General features: G+C 42.3%; 1 protein-coding gene across 1 annotated transcript in view; it reads left to right on the top strand.

The window, feature by feature from the left end:
* Positions 1-1,306: 1,306 nt before the first annotated feature.
* CLSPN (claspin) overlaps positions 1,307-24,889 on the top strand; it is a 28,998-nt gene continuing 5,415 nt past the window's right edge. The window contains exons 1-18 of the mRNA XM_060089477.1: positions 1,307-1,434; positions 4,706-4,814; positions 5,339-5,787; positions 6,410-6,571; positions 7,245-7,322; positions 7,655-7,727; positions 8,294-8,402; positions 8,590-9,170; positions 13,592-13,783; positions 16,050-16,291; positions 17,239-17,417; positions 17,519-17,583; positions 18,517-18,716; positions 19,350-19,504; positions 20,716-20,942; positions 21,475-21,586; positions 22,899-22,974; positions 23,430-23,533. Of these exons, the coding sequence (XP_059945460.1) occupies positions 1,411-1,434; positions 4,706-4,814; positions 5,339-5,787; positions 6,410-6,571; positions 7,245-7,322; positions 7,655-7,727; positions 8,294-8,402; positions 8,590-9,170; positions 13,592-13,783; positions 16,050-16,291; positions 17,239-17,417; positions 17,519-17,583; positions 18,517-18,716; positions 19,350-19,504; positions 20,716-20,942; positions 21,475-21,586; positions 22,899-22,974; positions 23,430-23,533 (3,137 nt within the window). The 5' untranslated portion in view covers positions 1,307-1,410. The remainder of the gene's footprint in view (positions 1,435-4,705; positions 4,815-5,338; positions 5,788-6,409; positions 6,572-7,244; positions 7,323-7,654; positions 7,728-8,293; positions 8,403-8,589; positions 9,171-13,591; positions 13,784-16,049; positions 16,292-17,238; positions 17,418-17,518; positions 17,584-18,516; positions 18,717-19,349; positions 19,505-20,715; positions 20,943-21,474; positions 21,587-22,898; positions 22,975-23,429; positions 23,534-24,889) is intronic.

Below are 24,889 nucleotides of genomic sequence, written 5' to 3'. Positions count from 1 at the left end.
TGCAAAATTCTTGTAACTGTTTCTGTCTCAAGGTAAGCCCCCAATAGATGTTACCCCTCCAAATATGAGGGAAAAGTGTGTAGATGTATACTTAGGAATCATCAATGTAAAAATTAATAGTAAAGTGCGTGAAAAGGTGGATAGACTGAGATGTGAGAGAAGAGGATGGAAGATGGGATCTTGTTGGTGGGAGCAGACATGGGTTGAAAGGAGGTGAAGAAATGAAGGTGAGGAGAGAGAACTTTTATCTGAACTCAGCTAAAGCGGGAAACTTGGAAGAGGAGGCCAGTGGATAGGGTGACTAACCATCCTGGTTTGCCTGGGACTGAGGAGATTCCTGGGAGGTGGGACTTTCAATGCTAAAACTGGGCAAGTCCTGGGAAAACTGGAATGAGTTGGTCACCCTGTCAGCGGATAGGGTCATGGCCGGTGAAGTGGGGGAGGTAAACGTGACCTTTCGTTCTTGGTGCACTCATATCTTCCTTACGGTAATGTTGTAAATATCTTCCAGTAGCTAGACTCAGCAAGAATCTGGAGGGCAAGGGAGCTCGAATAATGCAGTGGGGAGAAGTCAGCCTTGCCTGGACAGAGCAGGATAAGGAAAGAGAGAGAATGGACTTCACAGGGCAAAAAGATAGTAACCAGGACAATGACAAGGGATTAGAACTGTCTGGGATTAGTCTGACTCCAGACCTTTTATTTTTTTTCCTGCCTTGTCCAAAGAGTATGGAGGTGGGATGAGTGTGTGTTTTCTGCATACTCGAATTAACCTTAAATAAAATAATAAAGGTTATCCAAGGATATTCTTTGGTATCTGAGCAGCCCACAAAACTTTTCCTTTTTGATGTCCAGTGGCGTGAGGGCCATGTACAAGAAGGAGCAGGTGGGATCCAGCTGCTCCAGGAAAGGAGGTCCTGGAGAAAATCCCCACGGGGATGACTTCAGGTGCCCAGGGATCTTCTCCTGGCTCACTTCCCGCCTGCGGGCTTACTCCTCAAAACGCGCTTGATGGGAGCTGCCGCGCTACGGTAAAGGTCAAAGGTCAAAGATCACCGCTCGCACGGTAACGTCTTGCAAGGCCAGAGGGTCTGGCCGCCAGGCAGCCAGGACACCTCCAGCCTCCCCCTGCCTCAGTTGACAAGAGGAGCCGCGACCCGCCAACCTAACCCAGATTATATTCAACGGGCCGGCCGAAGGAGCTTCGATTGGTAGGACAGGATGGGGGCGCGGCCTCATGTGGAAAGCCTCCTCCGGATTGGTGCAAATCGTTGAGGGCGGAGCCTCCACTCCGGCTGGGCGCGAAAGCTCGAACGCCGCTGCCTGGCAGGAGACTGCGGGAGCAGCTGTGTCCCGGGTGGGGGAAGCGGAGACCTGCTTCTTCCCGAGCAGCGTGTTGCGGAGGCCGGAGTCATGACGGGAGAAGTGGTTTCCGAGGTGAGTTTATGCACTTGCCTCTATCTGAAGCTGCGGAGGCCCGGCGCGGAGGGGTGGGGTGGGGCAGGGGTCGAGCTGGCCGAGTGGGTCGTGGAGGCTGGGAGGACTACAGCTCCCGGCGTGCACCGCGGCGGCTCGGCTTCGCGGCCCAGCGGAGATAAAACCACGGGCCCCGCGCGCTCGGGACCCCGCGGTCGATCCCGGCGCTGGGGTCCCCGCGCCTCGGTCCCCTCGGGGAGGTTGCTCCTGGTCTTTGCGGCGCGCACAGCGCGCCGCCAGCCTCTGATCAGCCTCCTCATCCCGCCCCTTTGGCGCGTTTCCTGCGGCGGGAGCTCTTCCTCCAACTGCGCCCCAAAAAGGAGGAAGGACCAGGCCGAACCGGGCCGCCAGGGTGAGAGGCAGCATTAACTGTAAATGGACGACAGGAATCTTAGAGACTTCGAAATTGGGTCTGGAAGAGGCCTCTGAGGTCATCACACAGGGTCCCGAGAGGTGAAGGTACCAGTCTCGGAGCCTTCCGGGAGGAGACCGGCTGGTCGCTGTCGGAATTGGCGTAGAAACGACATCTGTTTCCAGATCTGTGTTCTTTTCTGGGGCTGGGACTGGAGTGAGACACTCGTCTTGGAAGCAAAATTTAACGGGGCGCTTCAAGATAATTTTAAAAATTTATTTTTACTGAAGTATAGTTGAATTATAATGTGTTAATTACTGCTGTACAGCAAAGTGACTCAGTTGTACATATATGTACATTCTTTTTCTTATTCTTTTCCATTGTGTTGATCACAGGATATTGAATAGAGTTCCCTGTACTATACAGTAGGACCTTGTGGTTCAAGATAATATTTTAATGCAGTATTTTTAAAAATAAAAATCAATGCAAAAAATTCTATTATTTGATTTTGAACAAAATATCAAACTTTGAAATGAAGACAAGATCCGACCCTGTGTTTGCACTACTCTGTCTCACTCACCTCACACTCATCCTGGCCCTGGTTCAAAAAAAGCTTTATTTACAAAAGCAAGCAGCTGACCTCATGAGTCATAATTTGCCCATTTGATTTTTTATTTTAATATTGCACTAAAATATCTTGATTACTGAGTGTTTTGAGACCTTCTAGCCTCACCCTGTTCCTGGCCCTGACTGTTGCTGGTTCTGCTGCAGATTGCCAAGAATACAGTGATTAAGAGTATCACCATGGGGCTTCCCTGGTGGTGCAGTGGTTGGGAATCTGCCTGCCAATGCAGGGGATACGGGTTCGAGCCCTGGTCCGGAAGGATCCCACATGCCGCGGAGCAACTAAGCCCGTGTGCCACAACTGCTTAGCCTGTGCTCTAGAGCCCACGAGCGACAACTACTGAGCCCACGCACCACAACTGTTGAAGCCCGTGCTCCTGGAGCCTGTGCTCCGCAACAGGAGAGGCCGCCGCAGTGAGAAGCCTGTGCACCACAACGAAGAGCAGCCCTTGGTCGCTGCAACTAGAGAAAGACCGCGGGCAGCAACGAAGACCCAATGCAACAATCAATCAATCAATCAATCAATCAATCTATATTAAAAAAAAAAGAGTATTACCATGTATTGAGCAATGTGGTTACCTGAACTCAGTTTCCATATCCACAAATAGTCTTACTGCTTTCCATTGTTGGGAGGATCATCAGCATATACATCATGATCCTCAGTGATATTCCTCCATTTGTGTTATTTTTGGTTATAATTTTAATAATTGTACTAAATATTCAAATCAATTTAATAGTTGTTTGAGAAACCATTAGGGTGAGGCCTTGTGACCTATTACATTACAGATGTATTTTCCCCCTTATTAATAAGTTGATTCAGAGTTCTATGAACTAAGCATGGTCACTAACTAGTCAAGTCACCCAACATACCCCCGTCTCCTTAGATTTTTCACTTGTGACTTAAAAAAATTTTTGGGGGGGGGCTGAATTTCAGACATAAACATCGAAAGGCTGTTATAATGAACCCATCACCTAACTTCAACAATTATCAAATCATGCCAATCTTGTTTCATTTATACCCCCACCCACTTCCCCCCTTACTGGATTATTTGGCAGCAAATTCCACACATATTTCATCCACAGATATTTCATCATGCATCTCTAAAAGGTAAGGGCTTTCCAAAAAAAGATAACTATATTATTACCATACCTAAAAAATTTAGAATTATTGCTTGATATTAAATAGTTAATCAGTGTTCAGATTTCTTTGACTCATACATATACTTTCAGTTTGTTTGAATTAGAATCTGAACATGGGTCCTGCATATTGCAGTCGGTGATATGTGTGTGTGTAAATATCTTAACTCTCTCTATAAGTCCCCCTCCCCCTCTTTTTTCTTGCAATTTACTGTTAAAGAAACCACAGAGTTTGTCCTATAGGGTTTCCCACATCTGGATTGCCGGTGATGTTATTTATCATGTCATCTGGATACACTGAGAAACAGTTCACACAGTAAAATGCAATAAGTGCTTGATTCTTTAAATTTATTTACCACAACTCAAAGAGTTGGTCCTATAATATCCTTCAAAGGTGAACAATGAATTTTGTTTTTTGGTCCAGTAATTCTTTTTTTTTCTTTTATAAATTATTTTATTTATTTATTTTTGGCTGCGTTGGGTCTTTGTTGCTGCGCGCGGGCTTCCTCTAGTTGCTGCGAGCGTTGCAGTGCGTGGGCTTCTCATTGCGGGGTCTTCCCTTGTGGAGCACGAGCTCTAGGTGTGCGGCTTCAGTAGTTGTGGTACATGGGCTCAGTAGTTGTGGCTCATGGGCTTAGTTGCTCTGCGGCGGCATGTGGGATCTTCCTGGACCAGGGATTGAACCCGTGTCCACTGCATTGGCAGGCGGATTCTTAACCACTGCGCCACCAGGGAAGCCCATGTCCAGTATTTTTTTTTTTTTTTTTTTTTTTTTGTGGTACGCGGGCCTCTCACTGTTGTGGCCTCTCCTGTTGCGGAGCACAGGCTCCAGACGTGCAGGCTCAGCGGCCGTGGCTCAAGGGCCCAGCCACTCTGCAGCATGTGGGATCTTCCTGGACCGGGGCACGAACCCGTGTCCCCTGCATCGGCAGGCGGACTCTCCACTGCGCCACCAGGGAAGCCCATGTCCAGTAATTCTTAATGTCATCCTTTTGTTAAACCACTGTATTGGTTTTTCCTTATTTCATCCTGATGATCCCATGATAATTTGTGTATCTTTATGTACTTAGAGCTTTCTGTCACCTGCTGGTTAATACAAAGTATATTCTCATTTTCTAGGTTCACCTAGAAATCAATGATTCAAAACTCATTTCACAAGAAGAAGCAGATAGTCCTTCAGACAGTGGACAGGGCAGCTGTGAAACAGTTGGGCTCTTGAGTGAACAAGGTTTGTAACAGTCACTACTTTTATTTTTAGGAATAGAATGTGGCAGCTTGGGTTGTAAGGGGACTGGATTAATTTCATTATTCTCTGATTTATTAAATTATTAATGCTTAACCTTGTTTGTTCTGTTTATTATAAAAGCAAAATAATAGTGCTTGGACCCTTTTGAAAATAACCATTTCTATTATATTATTGAATGTATAAAGTGTCTAGAAGATACCATATTGCCTGGTTGAATGCATTCATCCTATAATAAAAGGACTTTTAACATCTGCCAGAAGGATCAGAACAGCTTTACACATTGTAATATATATAATTACATTTCTTAGTAAGAGATATTTTTCCAGGGAAAATGTTTTTCAAAATATAGTTTTAGATTTGCTTTGCTACAGTCAATTCTTAGTGTTAGTTACATAATTTCACAAGGTGATATATCACTTGGATAATTGGATATGTTTTTGAGGAGTACGGGGACTAGGAAGAAGGCCAATGATGGTAGACTCTAAAAAAAATTGTGTTTCCTCCAGATTCAGATGAAGAGATATTTGTGAGTAAGAAATTGAAAAGCAGGAAGGTGCTACAAGAGAGTGATTCTGAACAAGAGGGCACAAATGCCTCTCCAGAGAAAACTACCTATGACGATATAGAGGAGGAAGATAAGGAGAACTTACATGCTGGAAAAAATGGAAAAGCCAGAAGGATTTACAGAACTCTGATGAACAGTGATGAGAGTGACATCGAGGAGTCTTTGTGTCAGGAAAATCTTGAAACCCAAGTGACACCTTGCTTAGAGCTGAGTCTCCAACCTGAAAACTCTGTGGATTTTACAGTTGACAGAAAGATTTCCAAAAAACCCATACATGCTAAAGAAGGAATTGGAGGAAAAGCAAAAGTAAAATCAAAGCGAAGACTCGAGAAAGAGGAGAGAAAGATGGAGAAAATTAAGCAGCTGAAAAAGAAGGAAACAAAAAATGAGGTACATTTAAAAGAATAATTTGCTGTTTCTAAGGCAGGTTAATGTTTTAGAAAAAGTTGCTTTTGGGAAAAAAAGTTGCTTTTAGTCCTTGAGGTTGTTTCTGCACTCAGGATATACCTTCGAGTTGATTGTCTTGCAATGAGGTATGTGATTTCAAATCTGTTGGTCTCATTCTCCATTTTGGATATGAGAGGACACCTTCCAAATAAATGGGTTTCTGATTTTCTTTGTGAGCACGTGGAGTTATTCTTTGCTGTTTCTGATCTGATGAAAATTAACTTTCATGGGATTTTTCATGCCTCCATCAGTCAAAAGTCTTGTTTGCTAACTGGAAAAACCATTCTCAAATTTTATAAGCTAGTTGCTTAATGAAGTATTTAATTGACTTTTCAAAAACAAGTGTACTATTTATTAAGTTAGTTTTGGACAATTGTGTAAAATCACAGCATGGACTTCAAAGGATGACTATGGATTAAGAACCAGTGATAATGTTCTCGGATGCCATATACTTGTCTGTTGATGAAGCATGAGCTTTTTCTGTCCTGATGCAAACTGCTATATGCTGTTGTAAAACATTGGATTTGAAAATGATTGGATCTTGCTTTTTCTTTGTGTTACCCAGGAAGATGATGTGAAACAGCTATTTAATGACAGTGGCTGTCTACTTGTGGATAAAGACCTTTTTGAAACTGGGTTGGAGGAGGAAAATAACTCTCCATTAGAAGATGAAGAGTCATTAGAATCAATAAGGGCAGCTGTGAAAAACAAAGTAAAAAAGCACAAGGCAAGTAAAAGATGACTGCAATTAGAGCTAACCCACTGCTTCTAACCTTTGCTTTGTTTTCTGATTTACTGTTGGAACCTTAATTTTTTTTTTTAACTGAAGAAAAACACATGTCAATTGATTTAAGTTTTTCAGCTGTTAATTTTGGAATTATGCAGTACAAGTGATAGACGTGCTACCTTGTTTGGGAACTAGTATTTTCATTCCCCTAATAAGAATGTTGAGGAAAGTAAGATACTTTATGTTTTGTAAGAAACAGGTAAAAAAGGGGTCAGAGATGTAAATTTTATAATCTGATGGCCTCTAGGAAATGAACCTATAGGGTTTCAGGAAGGGTATCAAAGAGAAGCATCAGTCAAAGCATCGTTCTCCTGAGTGTTTGGAAGCATAATCATTCTTCCTGAGATTAGCTTCCTGGAAGTCATTGTCCCTCCTTAGGGAAAGATGTAATAGAGAGGTGTAAGAAATGAGGGCCCATTGGAGACAACTAATGTGTTTTCTAGGCATTAGAGGATGCTGTGTGTCTAACATTTTATATTTGATAATTATTGATTTATCATTAATATAGTGTGATGTGATGTTGTAGTGCAAAAGCAGTCTTTGTGTAAGCAACATCCTCTTGTGTCAGTTTAATTTTTTTCCCTGTTAATCCATTTGCAATCTTCTCTTTTAGAAAAAGGAACCATCTTTGGAGAGTGAGGTCTATTCACTTGAAGAAGAAACTGAGTTATCAAAAGGCACCACGAGGAAGGTGACATAGAGCCCTATATAGTTGTCATGTTGAGCTCTTTTCCCAGGAGATTGTGGGTGTTTCAGGAATTTTATTGTGTCTATCGTATTACCCTGATTCCTAGGATATTGCTTTGTACATAGTAGGGACACAAATATGAATTGGATTGAATTAATTCTATGAGACTTGCAAATAAATGAGCTCCTGAAGTTTATATTGTTTTGATCTTACTAATGCTTACTGTTCCCTCTCCATCCTCTTTTCTTGGAGAGAGCAGACTTTTAAGGGATGAATATCTATCCATCTTTCTGGATAATAGCATTAATGTAGTCTCACTTTTTGTTTTCTTTAAGGAAAGAAAAGCAGCCAAGTTAAGTAAGGAAGCATTAAAAAAATTGCATAGTGAGACTCAGCGCCTTATTCGAGGTAAAGAAACCTGTATGGTAAACACTGAGGCAAATCACATTATTTCTTTGAAAGCTCAACTTGGATGTTGGGGACTTTCCTTTTCTTTTAACAATCTTAATATGAATGAGATTATAATAATCAAGTTTAGAATTGATCTTGATGAATGGCCATCGTTCTGAAGCCCCTGGAACATTAGTATAAACTGCGAAAATTTCCGGAACTGTAGTGGTGGTAATGAGGGAGTTTTTTAAAGGGTTTTTTATGGCCTGGCTGCATCAGGATCCCTTTTACAAACCTTTCAAATTTATGAATTCTTAGGCCCCACAGAAATTCTGATTCAGTAGGCTTGAAATGGGGTCCAAGAATCTCTATTTTTAAAAAATTACTGGATCAATTTGATTTCACAGCTAGTTTTAAAAGCCACTGGTCTTCAGGGAATTTTTTTGTAGTTGGATCCTGCTTTTATTAAAGGCAGGATTGTTTTCTATTTCTGGGGATGCCTTTGGTTGTTTAGTTAACTGATTGTAAAGTGACATTTCAGAATGTACAGTGTATGTATTTGCTTGTTTTGTTCCATTTTATAGAGTCTGCACTTAATCTTCCATATCATATGCCTGAGAATAAAACTGTTCATGAATTCTTCAAACGTAAACCCCGGCCCACTTGCCAGGGAAATGCCATGGCACTACTGAAGTAAGAAGCTTCTTTCCTTGTGATTATAATTTTCATAAATACTCAGTTTTGAGGCAAACACCTGGTGTAAAGAGTTCAGATTCCTCACTTCCTTAAAATTGATTTAAACGATTCATTACGTACTAAGGGATAAGAATGTTTCACGTTTAGGATAATTTTCAACTCCAGGTTATTTTCCCTTCTCTAGGTCATCTAAGTATCAGGCAAGCCATCACAAAGAAATCACAGACACTGAAAATACAACTGAGATAAATAGTGACCACCATAGCAAAGATTCTGAGCAGACAACAGGTGCAGGATATGAAATGGAAATTAATGCACTCCCTGCACTTTCAAAGGAACCCCAGATCACTGCTGGATCAGATGAGTCTTGCAATAAGGATTTGACAGGAAGTGAAGAGCTAGAAATTCCCGAGAAACAGGAGCAGAGTGATGCTAGACCTTCACCTGGGGACATCTCGGTGGCACAACAGGAATGCAGCTTCCTTGGGAATAAGGACAGTGAGGAGTATCAGGCTGGAGGGCTTGTGGCACCTGAACCTTGTGCCCTGGAGGAAGAAGAAGGCCTGAAAAAAACAGAAGAAGCAGATGAGAAGGTGGAAGAGCCCCACCAGCAAACTAAATCAGCAGCAGTGGTGCCACCTGAAAAAGTGAGGAGGTTCACTGTGGATAGACTGAAGCAACTGGGGGTAGATGTTTTCATTCAGCCTCGGCTGGGTGCTGACAAAGATTCTTTTGTGATACTTGAAGAACCTGAAACCAACAGAGGTAATCCTTTGAATTGTGAGGAGCTTCTCTAGAGTGATTTGTTCTGGCAGCTTTCTAGTATTTGCCACTGTGGAGGACAGGGAATACAGGAGAAACAAATAATCACACATGGTCTTATTCTACAGATGTACCAGATAGCAGATAGAAATCATTTAGATACACTTGGCAGGGTATTAGAATGTTCTAAACCTTGTTTAAATGGAAACCTGCTGATAGTTAATGTACAAAGCAGGGTACCTTGCTGTTGTTTTACGGTATGACTTTGATAAAAGCATTATTCTGTTTTTCACAGAAATACCTTGGTTCAGCAAATTGTCTGCAAAACTGAATTTCTTTTCTTCTCATTCATTCAACAAGTATTAAACTATCCACTACATGCAAGTTGCTGTAAGGCATACTTGAGAAATCTGACGTTTATCCTACACTTAAGGTACTTATGCTCTAGCCAGGGAGATAAGAAGTAGGCAAATAACAGTAATACAAGGAGGTGACATCTTCTATCATGAACATGTGTCACTGATAACTGGAAAAAGTTAAATAACATGGAGAAAAGGGAAGAGTATTCTTTGCCGAAAGAAACATTTAGAGTAAAGAATCATAGGAGTAAAGAGGAGGGATAAGTTTCTTACAGTAGGTGATTAAAGAATAAGTGGATGTAATTGCTTGTTCACTACCTTCCCCTTTATACCTTGAGTAGGGATCTCCTGGCTTGTTCCTTACTCTGTCCCCCGTGCTTCCACAGTGGATGACACATTGTAGGCAGCCATGTTTACTGAATGAATGAATGAATGAATGATCCTTCAAGAGAGAAATCAAGTATTACCCACATTGGGTAGACTTCCTGACATGTCGGTAAAATTAGGTGTTCCCTCCTCTGCAATGTGATATGATAATTAAGAGCTTAGGCTCTATAGCAAGGTTGGGATCTGAATCTGGATTACACTACTCACTGTTTAAACTTGAGTCTGCTATTTGACCTCTCCAAGGCATCTTTTTAAAAAACTGAAATAACGCTATGTGGTTCACAGGGCTTTAGTGAAGATTTGTTGAAATAATGCATACAAGTGGATAGCATAAAGAAACGCTCAGGGCTTCCCTGGTGGCGCAGTGGCTGGGGGTCCGCCTGCCGATGCGGGGGACACGGGTTCGTGCTCCGGTCCGGGAGGATCCCGCATGCCGTGGAGCGGCTGTGCCCCTGGGCTGTGGCTGCTGGGCCTGCACGTCCAGAGCCTGTGCTCTGCAGCGGGAGGGGCCCCAGCGGTGAGAGGCCCGCGTATCGCAAAAAAAAAGAAAGAAAAAAAAAAGAAACGCTCAAATGGTGGCTGCTTTTTCTATTATCAGTGAAATTATTTACATCAAGACTCTCCTTCATTAACTAACATGGTCGGCAGGTGCTAGGTCAGCCACAGTATCAGTCTTTGTTGATTGAATGGGTGGACTTTGCGGAAGTGGAGAGAAGGACGTTCTTAGAAGGGACGGAAAGAGCTCTGTGTGGTGCATATTGGGAGGACGTGTAAGTCAGTTTGACCAGAGCCGTTGGTGGGGGTGGAAGGGTTTTGTAACAACTAGCATAGCTCTGTTAGCAAAGAAGCGTGGAAATAACCTGTTGTCCAGAACAGGGAGAGAAAGTTTTGTTGTGTGGGACTAGAAGTTATCTAAATAGTCTCAGACTAAAAGGTGCGGTAGAACTTTTTGAGTACTTACTATACTAATACTGTGAAATTTTGTTATATGGGACTAGAAGTTTTCTAAACAGTCTCAGACTGAGAAACAGAAGAGGGAAGAAACCTTTTTTTTTTTTTGCATACCTACTATATTAGACACTGATAGATCTTTTTATTAGTTATCTTTCTTAATTTTCATAGCCCCAGATATTATTTTGCACATGAAGAGCCTGAGGTTTGGAGAGGTTGGGTAATTTTTCCAACATTACACTTGGCTTATACAGGGAACTAGCACCATGCCTGGCTCATAGTAGGCACTTATTTTTAACTCAGAATATGTTTTCCTTCAGAAATAGTATTTGACATGGATATTGGGTTTCCAGATCAGCCTGTTTCATAATATATGAAGTTAGGATCAACATTTGTTCATTCATGCTGTAAACTTTTATTTAGCATGGTGTTGGGTGCTGTGTACGCAAGTAAGATGTAGTCCCTTCTCACAAGGAAATTAAAGCCTAGTAGGAGCAACAGGCAGAAAAATTGGATGTTAAGTGCTGTGCATACTTTGAGCCTAGAGAAAGTTCCTCACAGGGAGTCAGGGAAGCTTCTGAAAGGAGCTCATACCTGAGCTGAGTCCTGAAAGCTGAGTAGGAGATACCAAGGCAGAGAGGTGAGGGAGGGCTTTCTTGGTGGAGGGGACGGAGCTACAAAAGACACAAAGACAAGAGAAAGCTCTGGTTAGCTGAAGTGAAGGTTGCAAGGAGGTTGGTGACTAGAGGCCAGATCATGCAGGGCTTTTAGGTGGAGACATGAGCTGGAGCAGAGACTTTTCACTTAGAGAGGAGATGAAAGGTGTTGGGAAGAGACGATGGAGGGAGAGGAGCTTGACCAGGGGTTGTATAGTGAGGAGGGTGGTGGTTGAGTCACGTGGTAAAGGGCAAGGAAAAGGGGTGCTCCAGTGGGTTGGGGGATGAAGAGTTCTGAGGGACCTGGCTTTCTCCAGAAGAATGAAGGCAACTCCTGCCTCACTCTTATTTAAGGTCCTGAGTAATCTTCCTCCCCTTCCACTTCTTTTATTCTCTTGGCACCAGTGATGAGCTGCCTATTTCTGTTCCCTTTCCACTGCCACTACCTGTTGCTTCCAACTTACTGAAATAATATAAAATGGGATGCAGACTTACAGCTTCTCTCCCTACTCTTTGGTTTGCAATGTAAACATGCCATCCTTTGGAATTGGATTTTTTCTACTAATAAATAATGTTAGGGACTCAGAATAAAAAGGTTTCTTTCCAGTTCTTCTCTTTTTCTACTAAGACTCTCTAGGGAGGGAAAACCCACATCTACATGCCAAGCACAAAACTACTAAAGTATGATTTGAGCGCATTTTAGAAAAAGAGCCAAACTTGGAGTATCTTGGACATTGTATCATGGAAGAGAACGCACAGCATGTGAAAATAGCCAGCATCCCTCAACCCCAAAGGAGCTTTTCTTCCTCTCCTTTCCTTTCTGTCAGCTCTTCTACACCGGATCCCACTATGGTATGATTGACTTGTTAAACAGTGAGAGAGGTAACAGCTAGCTGAGGGAGAAAGGAAAGAAAGTTCTGAGCAATAGCAGTGGGGAAGAAGGGAAAGGCCCTGTTGCTATTAGACCATTGAACTCATACTACGTGTGTGTGTGTGTGTGTGTGTGTGTGTATTCATATTCCTGTTTATATACAAGTTGGGCGTGTGGTACAGGGACCACTTCTAACTGGGATTTCCTTTCTGATTGTACTGATTATATCTGTAAAATTTTCACGAAGAAACTTTTCCAGTCCTGCCGCTGACTTACATCACTCATTGCATTGATTGTTATTTTTTTTTCCATTTTTTAAATTGACCTTACTCGTATTTAGTGAGATTGCTAATAAGCAGTGAAATGTTCAAAGAAGGGAATTTTTTAAAAGGAGACTGAAACCCATGAGAAATTAAGCCCTTGAATAATTGAGGAGTATGGTATTTTTTCTACCAGCTTAATACTTTTTAAAAAAGAATTGCACAGGGGCTTCCCTGGTGGCGCAGTGGTTGAGAGTCCGCCTGCCGATGCAGGGGACACGGGTTCGTGCCCCGGTCCGGGAAGATCCCACATGCCGCGGAGCGGCTGGGCCCATGAGCCACGGCCGCTGAGCCTGCGCGTCCGGAACCTGTGCTCTGCAAGGGGAGAGGCCACAACAGTGAGAGGCCCGCTTACCGCAAAAAAAAAAAAAAAAAAAAAAAAAAAGAATTGCACATATTTATTTTTATTTTTATTTTTTTAACATCTTTATTGGAGTATACTTGCTCTACAATGGTGTGTTAGCTTCTGCTTTATAACAAAGTGATTAGTTTCTGCTTTATAACAAAGTGAATCAGCTATACATATACATATATCCCCATATCTCCTCCCTCTTGTGTCTCCCTCCCACCCTCCCTATCCCACCCCTCTAGGTCACAAAGCACCGAGCTGATCTCCCTGAGGAATTGCACATATTTAGAAACTTCATTGTAAATTTCTACCCTAAAATGAGTTTTGAAGTATATTGAGGAAGTTGCAGCAGTCCATTAGTTTGGCTTAAGTTATATGAATTGGACACAGGTGTTGGTAGCAAAGGAGATTTTGGTATTTCTCTGTGTGTGTTTTTTTCCCTACAAGTTTGTTGAACTTAAAAAACATAGCTTGTAATTCTTAACTGGAATCTTAAAGGCAAACTGACATACTGGTTGGCGTTTTGTTTAGAACTGGAAGCCTTGAAGCAGCGTTTCTGGAAGCATGCTAATCCAGCAGCCAAACCCAGGGGTGGTCAGAAGGTGAATGTGAACATCATAGTGAAAGATGTGGGCACTGATGGAAAGGAAGAGCTCAAGGTAGATACGGTACCTGTGACTTTGGCAGCTGAGAAGCTAGATGGAGCTAGCCACACAAAACCAGGTATTTGCGTTCATGGGGGTTTCTTGGTTTATTTTTTTGGCTGGGGGCGGGGATGGGTGCCTCACTCTTTGTACTCTGGCAGGTCTTTATGGCTACGGAAGACCCTATAGTGAAACGTTATAGAATCTTTTTCCTTGGAGACTTTGGAGATGGGACAGCAGTACCTCTAGCATGATTCATGTGTGTAGCATTACCTAGTTGTGTGGGGTGGGTAAGAGGAATTATTTCTTAAACTAGCCTTTGTCTTATTTAAAAAAAAGTATCCATTGTAGAAAATACATGGAATAAACAAAAAACTTCTACAGTTCTCTATCAGGGACATCTTCTGTAACCATGTTTTATATCCTTTTAAACTTTTTGCATGTATTTTTTAAACAGACAGTACATGTCTGTTTAAAAAATAAAACAGTAATGCAGTCATACTGTGCATTCTGCTTTGTAATCGGTATTAGGGACAGGTCTGTTGTTTCCACTCCCACTTTGAAAATATGAGTAATATATCACGTAGAAAAAAATCAAAACACTGAGGAAAAGATATAAAATGAAAACTTAGTCTTCCCAAAGGCAACTTAACAATTTCTTGTGTGTTCTGGGAAGATTCATATGCATATGCCATTGTGTGTGTGTGTGTGTGTTTGAGTGAGAGAGAGAGAGAGAGAGAGACATTGAACACTTATACTCTCTGCCAGGCACTGCTCTAGGTGCTTTACAGCAAATAACATTAGTGTCCTTATTTTATATGTGAAGAGACTGATATACAAAACATTTAAACAACTTGTGCAAATTTATATAACTAGTAAGTAGTAGAGCTAGCAGCCTAATCCAGACCACCTAACTCAAGAGTTCAGATACACATATTGCTTTGGGGGCTTTTTTTTTTTTTTTTAACAGCTGCGTGATATTCCTTTGTGCAAGTATAACATGATCTGTTTAACCATACTCCTGTTAATGGACATTGTGTTTGTTTCAGTTTTGGTGTTTCATACAATATTGCATCCTAGTATCAGATATATGTTAGTAAATTTTGATGCAAAATTCCTTACAGTGGAATCAGTGAGTCAAAAAAAAATATATATATATATATCATTCCCATTGTCCTTCAAAATAGTTGCACCGATTTACACTCTGAATCATGGTGTATAAGAGTTCCTGTTTCTTCCGGTTAATAATGGATATTATCAAGCCTTCAAATTTTTGCCAAATATATAAAAAATGGTATCATTATTTTGATTTGTATTTCTAATGAGAAGGGATGGTAAGCATTATTTTTTTAAATAATTTTTAATTTTATTTTTACTAATTTTATTTTTGGCTGCATTGGGTCTTTGTTGCTGTGCTCGGGCTTTCTCTAGTTGTGGTGAGCAAGGGCCACTCTTCATTGCGGTGCATGGGCTTCTCATCCCGGTGGCTTCTCTTGTTGCAGAGCACGGGATCTAGGTGCGTGGGCTTCAGTAGTCGTGGCCCGTGGGCTCAGTAGCTGTGGCTCACGGGCTTAGTTGCTCCATGGCATGTGGGATCTTCCTGGACCAGGGCTCGAACCTGTGTCCTCTGCATTGGCAGGCGGATTCTTTTTTTTTTTTTTTTGCGGTACGCGGGCCTCTCACTGTTGTGGCCTCTCCCGTTGCGGAGCACAGGCTCCGGACGTGCAGGCTCAGCGGCCATGGCGCACGGGCCCAGCCGCTCCGTGGCATGCGGGATCCTCCCAGACCAGGGCACGAACCCGTGTCCCCTGCATCGGCAGGCGGACTCCCAACCACTGCGCCACCAGGGAAGCCCTGGCAGGCGGATTCTTAACCACTGCGCCACCAGGGAAGTCCTTAAGCATTATTTTAATTTTATTTACAATATATGTTCATTTTTCTGTGAACTACCAGTTCATATCGTTTGCCCATTTTACTCTTGAGTTGTTTTTCTTTAATGTGGATAAATGTATCGATATTTTCCTTCATGGCTTCTGAACCATAGACTTTTGAAGGCCCACTCCCCCACCCATCTTTTTTTTTTTTACCCTTTTAAATAATAATTTTATAATCTCTGTAATATATTATCCCAGGGTGTAGAACATAATTATGGAAGTTATCTCCTACACTCAATTCATGATATTCTCCATTTGTTAAGATAACAAAAGCCTAGACTCCTAAGGTCTCTGATTTCCCTTTTGGGATGTGTCTAGAACACCTCTGGAGTTGCCTAAAGTGGACACTTGTGTTGTTGTAGTGTGTAGTTGGTCATTACGTCTAAAGCATCTCTTCATATTTCTGTTCAGGGGAAAAGCTTCAGGTGCTGAAAGCTAAGCTGCAAGAGGCAATGAAACTCCGAAGGTCTGAGGAGCGCCAAAAGCGCCAAGCATTACTTAAGTTAGATAATGAAGATGGATTTGAAGAAGAGGAGGAGGAGGAGGAAGAAATGATGGATCAGTCCGAGGGAGACGGAGAAGAGGAGGGAGAGGAAGCTTTGGAGGAAGAAGAGGCAAAAGAGGAGGAAGAGGAGGAAGAAGGCAATCAGGAGGTTTCTGGCAATTATGTGATTTTGTTACTAGGTCATGATGAATAAGGAAGAGAGAAAATCAGATTTGAGTAAGAATATAATGAGCATGTTCAATTGTATAAGAGATTTCAGGGGCAGAGATAAATGTAGCTCATATGTACTTAAACATTAGTGCTTTCAGTCCTTTCAGCACCAGGGAACACCTGCAGTTCACAGAGCCATAGCCTTGGCTTCTACCTGTTGGTTTGCATATTGCACCATCATGCTAATATCGAAATGGCTTTGTATTAATAGAGATTTTATCTTTGTTGTTCATTTAGGTTTCTCTATTCAGAATAAAAAGCACTTTTAACCTTGGCCAGATTGAGGTCTGGAATAAATTCTCAGACAGCCCGAGACCTTCCTGAGTTCATTTTATTCTTTGTTGAGGAAGATATTTGTAGAAGGGCCTCTTGCCCTTTTTCTATAGTATTGTTTTCCACCTAGAGAAGACAGATGGTGATAGGACTTTTGGTATTAGAAAAAAGAAAATCGTCCTTGTTTGAACACTGGAGTCATTTAAAAGAACGGGTTAATGTTTAACTCTGGGTAAAGGAAGAGGAAAGCCATGGCTGAACTGGGCAGGATGTCATAGTTTGTGGTTGGTTGGAGGTCAGTAAGTTGTCCTGCAATCTCAGGCTAATCATGTAACCTTTCACTGACTCAATAAAATGATAATCCAGTTCTTTCATGATCTTGTGGCAGTTTGGGGAGGGTAAAGGTAAAGTAACATAAGTATAAAAGAGCTTTAGAAGTGTTAGCATAAATTGTGTTAATGATAATGGTTAGACTGAGCTTCCTTCAGGTTTACCTTTTCAGATTTAAGATGTGACTTGTAACTAAGCAGCCATATTTCAGGCTGACAGTGTGTTTGCTTGTAAATTTTTTGACTTGTATTATTCTGTTTTGGGGTTGTGTGATTGGTAAAGATTGCAGAATTCCTTCTCGGTAGTGAAGAAATAGAAACCAAAGATGAGAAAGAAATGGATAAAGAAAACAATGATGGCAATGGTGAAATTGGCAAGGCAGTTGGCCTTCTCTCTGTCCCCAAGCCTCTCTTGTCAGATTCTACCTTCCTTCTATTTAAGGACAACTCTTCCAAGATGGGGTAAGTAATTCTCTCTAAGGAAAGATAAGATTCCCTGGTATTTGCCCCTCTAGTAAGAAGCAGAAACAGATACTCAAACAATTTACCTTCTTATTTTGTAGTTACTCTGCTAGTGAAGAAAAATCAGAAATAGATGAAAACTCAGGCAAAAGACCTAGCAAACTAGGTAAGTAGTGACTCTTTCGTAGAACGTGACTTTTCTCTGATCCTCCAGCTTTGACGCTTAAGGACTACAATTCCTTAAGGTTCCATTTTTTGGAACCCTAGTGGACTTTTCCCAGTCTTACCTGTGGCAATGACAGGAATTTATGAATTAGAATATTTTTCTTGGTCCAGTTTTTGAAAACTCACATGCAGTTTCTTTACAGTTGACCATGAGCATGTAATAGGTCCTTAGTGACTATGTGTTCATTGAATGAAACATGAAACATTTCTATCATATGTAGATCAAAGGAAGATATGTAAGTGATTGGATAATGGAGAGAATGATCATAGGCATTAGGCAGAAAGACAGGAACTTTCAGGTGTCACTTAGCTCACAGTGATAAACCCTGATAATATAATGTTACCTTAGTACCATAATTGACCTTTTTTAAAAAAAATTTATTTATTTTATTTATTGATTTTTGGCTGCGTTGGGTCTTCGTTGCTGTGCGTGGGCTTTCTCTAGTTGCGGTGAACGGGGGCTACTTGTCGTTGTGGTGCGCGGGCTTCTCATTGCGGTGGCTTCTCTTGTTGCGGAACACAGGCTCTAGGCACACGGGCTTCCGTAGCTGTGGCATGCAGGCTCAGTAGTTGTGGCTCGTGGGCTCTAGAGCGCAGGCTCAGTAGTTGTGGCGCACGGGCTTAGTTGCTCCGCGGCATGTGGGATCTTCCCGGACCAGGGCTTGAACCTGTGTCCCCTGCATTGGCAGACGGATTCTTAACCACTGCGCCACCAGGGAAGCCCCCGTAATTGACCTTTAATGTAATGTTTTGGAACATGTAACTTGAGAGGTTTGCCAATGGGTCTTACCTGACAGTTTCATTCTCAACTCTTTTTCCTAAACAAATCTAACTTATTTCTGGAATCATGCACTTAAAAGTTATTTCTCTTTAGATGAAGATGATTCATGCTCATTACTGACAAAGGAGAGCAGCCACAATAGCAGCTTTGAGCTGATAGGCTCCACAATTCCATCCTATCAGCCTTGCAACAGACAAATAGGCCGTGGGACCAGTCTTTTCCCTACGGCAGGAGGATTCAGATCTCCTTCCCCTGGACTATTTCGAGCCAGTTTGGTCAGCTCAGCTTCTAAGGTAAGATGGCAGTGGTTTTCTACTCTCCTTCCGCTTTTGCTTCCCACATTGTTAATGAAGTGTGTCCAAGCCAACAACTCCCACCACATTGTGTATGTTTAGTTCAAAAAAATCCACCCCTTTGTGTATTTTTATATATATATATATAAATTTATTTTATTTGTTTAGTTTTGGCTGCGTTGGGTCTTTGTTGCTGCACGCTGGCTTTCTCTAGTTGCGGGGAACGGGGGCTACTCTTTGTTGAGTTGCGCGGGCTTCTCGTTGCTGTGGCTTCTCTTGTTGCGGAGCATGGGCTTCAGTAGTTGTGGCTCACGGGCTTAGTTGCTCCACAGCATGTGGGATCTGCCCAGACCAGGGCTCGAACCCGTGTCCCCTGCATTGGCAGGCGGATTCTTAACCACTGCACCACCAGGGAAGTCCCCCTCTTTGTGTATTAAAAACAAGCCTCATCCAAGGTTCTTACTTTCTTGAAAATATTTTTCTTTGTGCTCCTCTTGGCTATGCATTGTCCTCCTCAACTGCAATTGCCTGAGAGTAGATTAAATTTTACAAATAGCAACTTCTGTTGTTGTCATGACAGTGAATGACATTTGTAAAATGTTTTGTTTTTGTTTGGTTTTATTTTGGTGCCAGAGTTCAGGAAAGCTGTCTGAGCCTTCACTTCCCATAGAGGATTCCCAGGATCTGTATAACGCCTCCCCAGAGCCTAAGACACTTTTCCTAGGAGCAGGAGACTTCCAGTTCTGTTTAGAAGATGACACTCAGAGCCAACTGTTGGATGCAGATGGGTAGGTAGTTTTATGTTTCTGTGGGTGGATGGTGCTGGGTACTGCTTAATTTCGTTTAAAAATAAAGTGAGCTTCTGTCACTCCATCTGTGCTTTCTCTTCTGAGAAAGAGGTGTACAGACCATTAGTATTACATTCCACACGTTTGAACAAAGTCTGTCTAGAAAATTAAAAGTAAATAGCCTTGGGCTTCCCTGGTGGCGCAGTGGTTAAGAATCCGCCTGCCAATGCAGGGGACACGGGTTCGAGCCCTGGTCTGGGAAGATCCCACATGCCATGGAGCAACTAAGCCCATGCACCACAACTACTGAGCCTGCACTCTAGATCCCGCGAGCCACAACTACGGAGCCTGCAAGCCACAACTACTGAAGCCCAGGCGCCTAGAGCTCCGCAACAAGAGAAGCCACCACAGTGAGAAGCCCGTGCACCACAATGAAGAGTAGCCCCGGCTCGCAGCAACCAGAGATGGCCCGCACACAGCAATGAAGACCCAACGCAGCCAAAAATAAATAATTACATTTATTAAAAAAAAAAAAAAAAAAAGTAAATAGCCTTGCTGGCATTCTGATCCTTCAATTTCTGCATTGTATGACATGCATAGCTCTTATAAGGTCATCAGATTTCTCTGCATCCATCCTACTATGTTAGGATTGTTGGATAGGATTGAGAATTGACACTTCTGTGGCACGTTACATGGCCATAAATTTTGGCTGCATTGGGTCTTCGTTGCTGTGCATGGGCTTTCTCTAGTTGCGACAAGTGGGGGCTACTCTTCGTTGTGGTGGCTTCTCTTGTTGTGGAGCACGAGATCTAGGTGCACGGGCTTCAGTAGTTGTGGCACATGGCCTCAGTAGTTGTGGCTCGTGGGCTGTAGAGCACAGGCTCAGTAGTTGTGGTGCACGGGCTTAGTTGCTCCACAGCACGTGGGATCTTTCTGGACCAGGGCATGAACCTGTGTCCCCTGCATTGGCAGGCAGGTTCTTAACCACTGCGCCACCAGGGAAGTCCCATACCCTTTACCTTTTGAATAGGCTTTATTCTTGCATAAACTTCCCCCTCCCTCTTTAGATTGTCACAGGCTAAAGTGTGACACTCTTGTCTTCTGGTTCAGATTCAGCTTCTAACTTTGGTATTGGAGATGAGTTCGGGCTTTTCACCCACCACTTTGTTTTTTTCCTGGAGAATTTCTTACACTCTTCATTGGGCTTGTAGGTTCTTAAATGTTAGAAACCATAGGAATCAGTACCAAGCTTTGAAGCCTCGATTGCCATTGGCCAGTATGGATGAGAACGCCATGGACGCTAACATGGATGAGCTGTTGGATTTGTGTACGGGAAAGTTCACATCTCAGGCTGAAAAACCTCTGTCCAGGAAGAGTGACAAGAAAGAGAACATGGAGGAACTTCTGGATCTTTGTTCAGGAAAATTTACTTCTCAGGGTAATTATCCAACAGAGCATCAGGCTCACCACAGCCAAATATCTTAAGTCAGTGTCCTTGAAGAGATGCCCCTTACTCTCAGGTGAGAAGTTCACAGAAAACAGAGCTGTGGTGGATTCTTGAGCATAGGTTGAATTCACTGCCTAGCTCCTGACATTTAGAGCTGTTACTTTCTTAGAGTGTTGAGGTATCAACTTAAAACTGCTTTAGCTTTGGCCATATGACTTGTCATTTATGGCTAATATATTTGCAAAGCTTAGAGCAGTATCTGCTGCATAGAAAATTTCATATAAATGCTAACTTATTACTTCCACCTGCACACTCCTTTCTCCCCCTCACACCTCTGCTAGAATGTAAGCTGTTTGGGAGCTGTGATCTTTGTTTTGTTTGCTGAATGAATGAATGAATGGTGAGCTCTTTTTGGCAAGCTTACCTTAGAACTGTGTTGAGCCGGCATGTCTTCAGATGGCTGGGGAGAGAGGATAAAGCTGTCATTTCTTGGTGACAAATCTTTTTCTTCATTGTGATGTAGATGTCTCTACTCTGGCTCCATCAGAGTTAAATAAGCAGGAGAAGGAGAGCAGTCTGGGTGATCCAATGGAAGAAGCACTTGCTCTTTGCTCAGGCTCTTTCCCAACAGACAGGTGAGTCTCAGTGATTGGAGGGAACTTGGCAAGTCTGGCGTTCTGATAAAATACTGGGGTAAGTTTTCTGGGCTCAGGAATAAATGGTCATCTTAGGGGCTTCATATCCTATCTGAGAGTCTTGCAGTCTTTTTGAGTCTCATATTTGCATAGTAAGGAAATTATAATGCTTTCATTTAGTTGGTGGGGAACAGGGTAAAAAAAGGCAAGAAAAAGCACATGAAAGTTCTCAACATCACTAATAATTAAGAAAATGCGGGGGCTTCCCTGGTGGCGCAGTGGTTGAGAATCCATCTGCCATTGCAGGGGACACAGGGTTCAAGCCCTGGTCCGGGAAGATCCCTCATGCTGTGGAGCAACTAAGCCCATGCACCACAACTACTGAGCCTGTGCTCTAGAGCCTGTGAGCCACAACTACTGAGCCTGTGTGCTCTAACTACTGAAGCCCGCGTGCCTAGAGCCCGTGCTCTGCAATGAGAAGCCACCGCAATGAGAAGCCCGCGCACTGCAATGAAGAGTAGCCCCTGCTCGTCGCAACTAGAGAAAGCCCGTGCGCAGCAGCGAAGACCCAACACACCCAAAAATAAAAATAAATAAATAAAATAAATTTATTTTAAAAAGAAAATGCAAATCAAAACCATAATAAGATACTACCTCACCCCAGCAGTTATTCCACTTTTGGGTATATACACAAAAGAAGTGAGAACAGCGTCTGTAATAGATATTTGTACACCCATGTTCATAGCAGCATTATTCGTAATAGTCAAAAGGTGGAAGCATCCCAAATGGATACATACACAGTGGAATAATATTCAGCATTTAAAAAGGAAGGAAATTCTGATACATGCTACAGCATGGATGAACTGTGAGGAGATTATGCTAAATGAAGTAAGCTAGTCACAGAAAGACAAATACTGTATGATTCCACTTACGTGAGGTACTTAAAGTAGTCAAATTCGTAGACACAAAGTAGAAGAGTGGTTGCCAGGGATTGTGGGGAGGGAAGAATGGGGAGTTGCTATTGAAAGGGTATAGAGTTTTAGTTTTGTAAGATGAAGAGTTCTGGAGGTTGGTTGCATAACAATGTGAATGTACTTAACACTAATGAACTGTACACTTAAAATGGTTAAGATAGTAAACTATGTTGTGTGTATTTTATCACAATTTAAAAAATATTTTTAAAGGCAAGATATCTCGTTTCCTGTTTCTTGAAGAGATTGTTGGTGCTATAAAATATTTTCAATTCCTAAGTTGGCTGACTGCTTGTAGTTTGCTTTCAACTTGTTTATTGATTTGTTGATTTGCATTTTAGGGAAGAAGAAGGTGAAGAGGAGGAATTTGGAGACTTTCAGCTTGTCCCAAATGATAATGAGTTTGATAGTGATGAGGTGAGTTTGAAGGGGATAGAGTCATCATAACTGAACCCCATGTATTGCTGCTTTGTTTGCTTGTTTTGTAGTTTGAGTTCTTTTTTTTTTTTTTTTTTTTTTTTTTGAGGTACGCGGACCTCTCACTGTTGTGGCCTCTCCCTCCCGTTGCGGAGCACAGGCTCCGGACGCGCAGGCTCAGCAGCCCTGGGTCACGGGCCCAGCTGCTCCGCGGCATGTGGGATCTTCCCGGACCGGGGCACGAACCCGTGTCCCCTGCATCGGCAGGCGGACTCTCAACCACTGTGCCACCAGGGAAGCCCTGTAGTTTGAGTTCTTGAGAATTCTGTTTGGCATGTTATCAGAAGCAATTTCCTAGAATGAAATGTTTGGGCAGAAGTTTATAAATTCCTGTCTTAGTTGAGGACACATTTTATTCTGTGTAACCTTGCATGTGATACTATATGATTTTGCAGGATGAGCACAGTGACTCTGACAGTGAAGACCCGGCACTAGAAGACCATGAAGATAATGATGAGGAAGACCTCCTGCAGCAATCCGAGAAGTTGAAAAGGCAAATGTAGGTGTTATGTCCCTTCCTTCAATTGCAAGAAAGTTCTCCTGACAGTTGAGTTGTAGCTTGCTACATTTGCTGGTTCTATTTTTGCTTTTTGTGGTTAACACAGATTGAATAAAATCCATTTACGTGATATCTCTTGAGAATTCAAAGATGGTCACGTCCTCCTCAAGTGATTCCTATACTAAATATCCCTAGTTCTTCAGCTGTTTCTCACATGACATTGCTTCCAGACTCTTCACATGTATGGATACTCACTTTATCTTCAGGAGTGGTCTGACTACCGCTGTATATAGTGGTACAACCACATCCCTTGTTCTGGTTGCATACTACTTATAAAGTAACCAAAGAGCATAAGAGCTGAGTCACTGTAGATCCTGAGGATCTAGTAGATGACTAAAATTCCCCATGTCTTTTTTCCTATGAATTACTGTCATTCCAGGTTTTCCTCATCCTAGTCTCAAGCAAATGACCCCCCTTTATTTTTTTAATATTGTTGTTGTCACTTTGATCATGAAAGTAAGCCATTTATTTTGGAATATTTCAAAGAATACAGAAAGACATAAATAAAAAGTCATCCAGGAACTTCCCTGGTGGTGCAGTGGTTAAGAATCCACCTGCCGATGCAAGGGACACAGGTTTGATCCCTGGTCCGGGACAATCCCACATGCCGCGGAGCAACTGAGCCTGTGTGCCACAACTACTGAGCCTGTGCTCTAGAGCCCGAGAGCCACAACTACTGAGCCCGAGTGCTGCAACTACTGAAGCCCGCATGCCTAGAGCCTGTGCTCTGCAACAAGAGAAGCCACTGCAAAGAGAAGCCCGCGCACCACAACAAAGAGTAGCGCCTGCTCACCGCAACTAGAGAAAGCCCGCTTGCAGCAACGAAGACCCAACGCAGCCAAAAAAAAAAAAGTCATCCATGTCCGCCGTCCAGGATATTTTTGAAAGTGGTGGTGGTGGTTATTATTACCTCATTTTTTTCAGGCATATATTTTTATGTGGTTGAGATCTGTACAATTTTTTTTGTATGTGTAATTTTGCATCTTGCTTTTTTTTCCTACTTACCATATCTAAGCTTTTTTCCTTGATATTGAAGGTTTTATAAGAACCATTTTAATAGGTATTCCACATTTTATTATTTGTGAATGACTTTTGGAATTCAAATATAGGACATCATATTGATCCTTATTAGGTTTATTTTGTTGTTTTTAGCCCATCATTCCATTCAGTTGAGATCAGTTTGGGTTTCTCATTTGTCACCTGTCAAATTAACTATGCATACAGCTTTGGGCCATCTATAGATTTTTAGTCTAAGGCAATGGTTCTTAAACCTTATTTAACTATAGAGTCCTTTGT

This window comes from Mesoplodon densirostris, chromosome 2, assembly GCF_025265405.1.
Source record: "Mesoplodon densirostris isolate mMesDen1 chromosome 2, mMesDen1 primary haplotype, whole genome shotgun sequence".
NCBI classification, from domain to species: domain Eukaryota; kingdom Metazoa; phylum Chordata; class Mammalia; order Artiodactyla; family Ziphiidae; genus Mesoplodon; species Mesoplodon densirostris.
The sequence above is the reverse complement of the archived record's forward strand: the minus strand, read 5'-3'. Positions and strand labels throughout refer to the sequence as shown.